This window comes from Alligator sinensis, unplaced genomic scaffold (assembly GCF_000455745.1).
Source record: "Alligator sinensis unplaced genomic scaffold, ASM45574v1 scaffold983_1, whole genome shotgun sequence".
In the NCBI taxonomy this organism is placed as follows: Eukaryota; Metazoa; Chordata; order Crocodylia; family Alligatoridae; genus Alligator; species Alligator sinensis.
In genome coordinates, this window is record NW_005842015.1 from 1 (window position 1) to 3,996 (window position 3,996).

Here is a 3,996-nt window from a genome sequence, read left to right on the forward strand (position 1 = left end):
ATATTGTTTTGGTGCAACCACAGCCAATGAAAGGGAAGTCTGAAACACTGCAACTTCTTCCCGATGAGCTTTTAGCACAGAGGCTTAATAAGCTATGGGTTTGTTCTGGCCACTGGGGCACAGACTCCATGGGGATGGGAGGCAATTCCAGTGGCCTTCCCAATTTGGAACTGAGGGCAGATGCCCCTTTAGCCTACCCTTAGTTACGCTATTCTTTTAGCAATTTTGGGTGTGGTTTGTCGTGATGACTCAGGTTATAAGCACACCTGAGTACTGAGGTGGGGTGGAAGGAGGTAAAAGGAAAATTTTCCTGGGGAAGTGAATTATCCCATAATTGCCTGTTTTATCTTCCACGTCTGTGACAGCACCAGCTGCTTCAAAGATGCTGGAGTAGTTGGACCAGTGATCCAATCTATCCTGATGACTTCTAATGTTCCTACTCCAAGCTTTCCAAGGATGAATCTAGCTCGTTTCTTTCCCAATAATACTTTGTGATCCTCAATATAAATGTTAAGTAGAGAAATATGCAAGTTCAAGGGACTGTTCCCATCAGTCATTCATTTTTTCAAATTTTGAGAGAAGAGGGTTATGTGTACTCTGCTTACAATATTTTTGTGCCTAGAATAAGACCAAAAAAATCCCAGAAACAGAATTACTGAATGTGACAGGTTGACAGCAATACATTGACTTAAACTTCCAGCTGTTTGCCCATCTTATTAAGGGCATCGCTAACAAGATCCAGGTCATGGCGTAGCTCATTCACCACACTAGCGATGCTCTTGGTGTCCTTCAGGATCTGTATGCTTTGTGTATACGGGTTATACTTCACCCCAAATGGGCGCTTGATGGTTTTTGCAAATTCCCTGTTCAATTAAAAAAAAGCTTTTCAAGTAAATTCAGCCAAAAACAGTAAGCCAATCATCACTTCTTGGTGTATAAGGGAGTGGAGGAGGGGTTCTACAAAAAAGCCACCATTAGTGACCTACAGTTTAAACCAGTTTTCCTTCTTACTTTTTCATCAGTGTCATTCTCTCAATTTTTCAATGGGGAAAATCCAAAGCATGAGAATGATTGCACAAACCCACCCAATATATCAGTAGCAGAACCAGAAATAAAACCCATGTTTCCCCAAGTCCCAGTCCAATGGGCAACTGTCTTGCATGTGCTTTGGTAAAGCTGGGCAGATGGGTTCAGTTCTTGCTAAACAAATCTTCTGTAACTTCATGCAGCTGCTACCCATCACAAAAAGAGGTTATAGGCTAGTACAGAGTAAATCCACTGATGTTAATAGTATCACAGCCATGGAAAAACTAAAATAAATAATATGAGAATTGTCCCATTGACGACTGTCCTCTGGCACCAGGCCCTTGGCCCACCCCCCCACCTACTTCGGGCCTCCGTCTTGCTGTGCCCTTCTTGGATACAAGGACCTTGGCCCCTGTCTGCTCTGTAGCCTTGTACTGAGTTATTCTTGTTATTGACAGAGTTATTCCAGATTTATGCTCATGTAACCAACAGCAGAATTTGGCCTGATGGCTACAGCCAACATTACTTTCATCATGGCCAGAAAGTGTAAACTGTTATAGATCTTTTATATAGCTCTGGAAAAGGTATCCACCCCCTTTTATTTCATGGACTAATAAGCTGACCCAAATTGTTCGTGGCAAGAGAAGCCAAACTTAAAAAACATAAGTTTATTGGAAGAGGTCATTGCAAGCATGTTACAGTTGTGCACTGTATTATGCCCCTCCTCTATTCCTAGGCTCAGCTCTAGCTGTTGTTTCCAACCTCTTAACCCCTATATGGCTTGGACCTCAGATCACTTAAAAATCATTTATTTCTTTATGCCCCATGGTGAGAAATTCACCCCCTGGACAGAGATCCAAGAGAAGAGTCAATGCACCACTTTAAGTCCCACATAAGCCATCCAAATAGGGCTTAAGTGGCACTTGAAAGCAAAACCTGATCTTTTTTTTTATTGCCAATTCTTTACCTGTCAGATGGATTAGTGTCTGGTACAGGTTAACTTTTCTACTCTTTGTGGGCATCTATAGATTAATGTTTGCTATAGGGTTTGCTCAGGTGGTATAGCAACTGACATAATATAAAGAATAATAACAGAGAGAAAACAAAGCAAATACCGAATAGCAGCATTCTGCTAAGTGGAAAGTAATAATAAAGTTTTATTATAAAAAATGTGAAGGATCTTTTTCTTCCCTGGCAGATGCAGCAAATTAAACCTGGCCTTAAGTAATGACAGAGATAAAAACAAACTATACCTCATCTTTTCCTTTGCTTCTTCAAAACTTTCAGAAACAAAGTAGACTTCCTGGAAAGTGGTAATGAGGCATTCTTGCTTGCTGGTGGCCTTTGGATCAAAGGGCTTGACTTTAGCATTGCCAGAGAGTGCATGCTGGGAAATAGACAGTTACATTAATGAAACAAAAACATTAACATTATATCCCATTATGCTACACATTAGCATAGACACTGAAACAATCCTCAGGGAAGATCAAGCCGTAGAAACAATGAGTTGGGGAGGATAAAGTGATGCCATATATGTATTATATCTCTATACCTCATCGTTTCTTAAGAGTTATGTCTGCCGATTAGCACTAGCTAACCCTTAGGAAACTGGATAACCTTAAAGAGCCATGTTCTGGCATTTCTGTTCTCACTGGGCACGTCTATACATTCAATTAATGCAGAGCAATAAACTCCAGGGCTTATTGCACCAGACTCTATTGCTCCCAGGTGCGCCATTTAAGAATGTACCAGGACCACAGCATACCGAGCCACAGCCGCAGCTGGCAGGAGGGCCCAGAAGTCAGCCTGCCAGCCCAGCGTTACTCTTGCCTGGTTCAACATGCTGTGGAGGGGCTGGCTGGGACATGAGGATGCTTTGGTGCAGAGCTAGCCAGCCCCTGCACCGAAGTACCCTCATGCCCCAGCCAGCCCATCTGCATCTACATGTGTGCTGTTGCTCACAAAAATTTTGCAGCAGGGTAGTACTTGTAAATAAGTACTACCATGCTGCAGAGTTTATTAATTTCCTGCAGCCTAATAGGGCCATGTGTGTAGATGCTGAGACATTTACTGTGGAATTAGACAACTCCACAGTAAAAAAAGAAGTCTTGTGTATAGGTGCCTATGGTGTAGTATTTTGCTTATGTGAGCAAGTCAGTATATTTGAACTTCAGGCCCATGGGATTGCTTACATAGTAGGATGCTACTACATTAAATGAATGTTAGCAGAGCATGGTTCAAAAAGCCATGGGTTGGTATGTACTGACAACACAGCAACTCAAGGCCCAATTTTAAGAATTACAGAGCACTTACAACTTCATCTGAAATCATTGGGAACTGTAGAGGTTCAGGCTCAGCAAACATTGAAAGGCACAAATTCTAGTGATTACTTCCATATGCTCTTCCCTTAAAATCACAGGTCTCTAGGAGCTGCCAAAATACATACCTTCAAAAAGGTAAGCTTCACAGAAAAAAAATCAGGTGAAAAAGAAATAGAGCGAGTAAAAGGAGGGTTATTTCCCATTCTTACCTTGAGTTCACTGATGGAAGAGAGCAAGCCAGCTCCATAGACTCTTAGCCGTCCATCTTGCTTGCACAAACCAAACTCTACAGTGAAGAAGTAACACTGAAACAAGGGGGGGAAGAATTAGAGGAGAAGAAAAAAAAAAAAATAGCCTTCAATATAGGTGCAGCTAATAATGTGCTAGCTGTTGTAATTCAAGCAGATAAGGCCAAAGGGTTTTAGCCTGGGGGCCGTGACCCCTAAAAGGGTCAAGATCACCCTAATTTTTTTCACAAAGTATTAAATGGGAACCAGCCTGAAATGAAAAAGATAAAGAATCTATTTCAGTGCTGCTCTGACTAAATGATTTGACAGTTAAAGCTTCTGATCCAAGACTTGCAGAGGAGCTGATCTCAAAAGGGGCACTGAGATCCAGATCTGCACACAAATGTTCTGAGGCATCCTGC

At 41.8% G+C, this 3,996-nt stretch overlaps 1 protein-coding gene across 1 annotated transcript in view; it reads right to left on the reverse strand.

Moving 5' to 3' along the window:
- Positions 1-12: 12 nt before the first annotated feature.
- Positions 13-3,996, reverse strand: part of TPH1 (tryptophan hydroxylase 1) — a 20,856-nt gene continuing 16,872 nt past the window's right edge. Inside the window, exons 9-11 of the mRNA XM_006021997.2 lie at positions 3,557-3,652; positions 2,280-2,413; positions 13-863 (exon numbers count right to left, since the gene is read on the reverse strand). Coding sequence (XP_006022059.1) covers positions 689-863; positions 2,280-2,413; positions 3,557-3,652 — 405 coding nt within the window. The 3' untranslated portion in view covers positions 13-688. The remainder of the gene's footprint in view (positions 864-2,279; positions 2,414-3,556; positions 3,653-3,996) is intronic.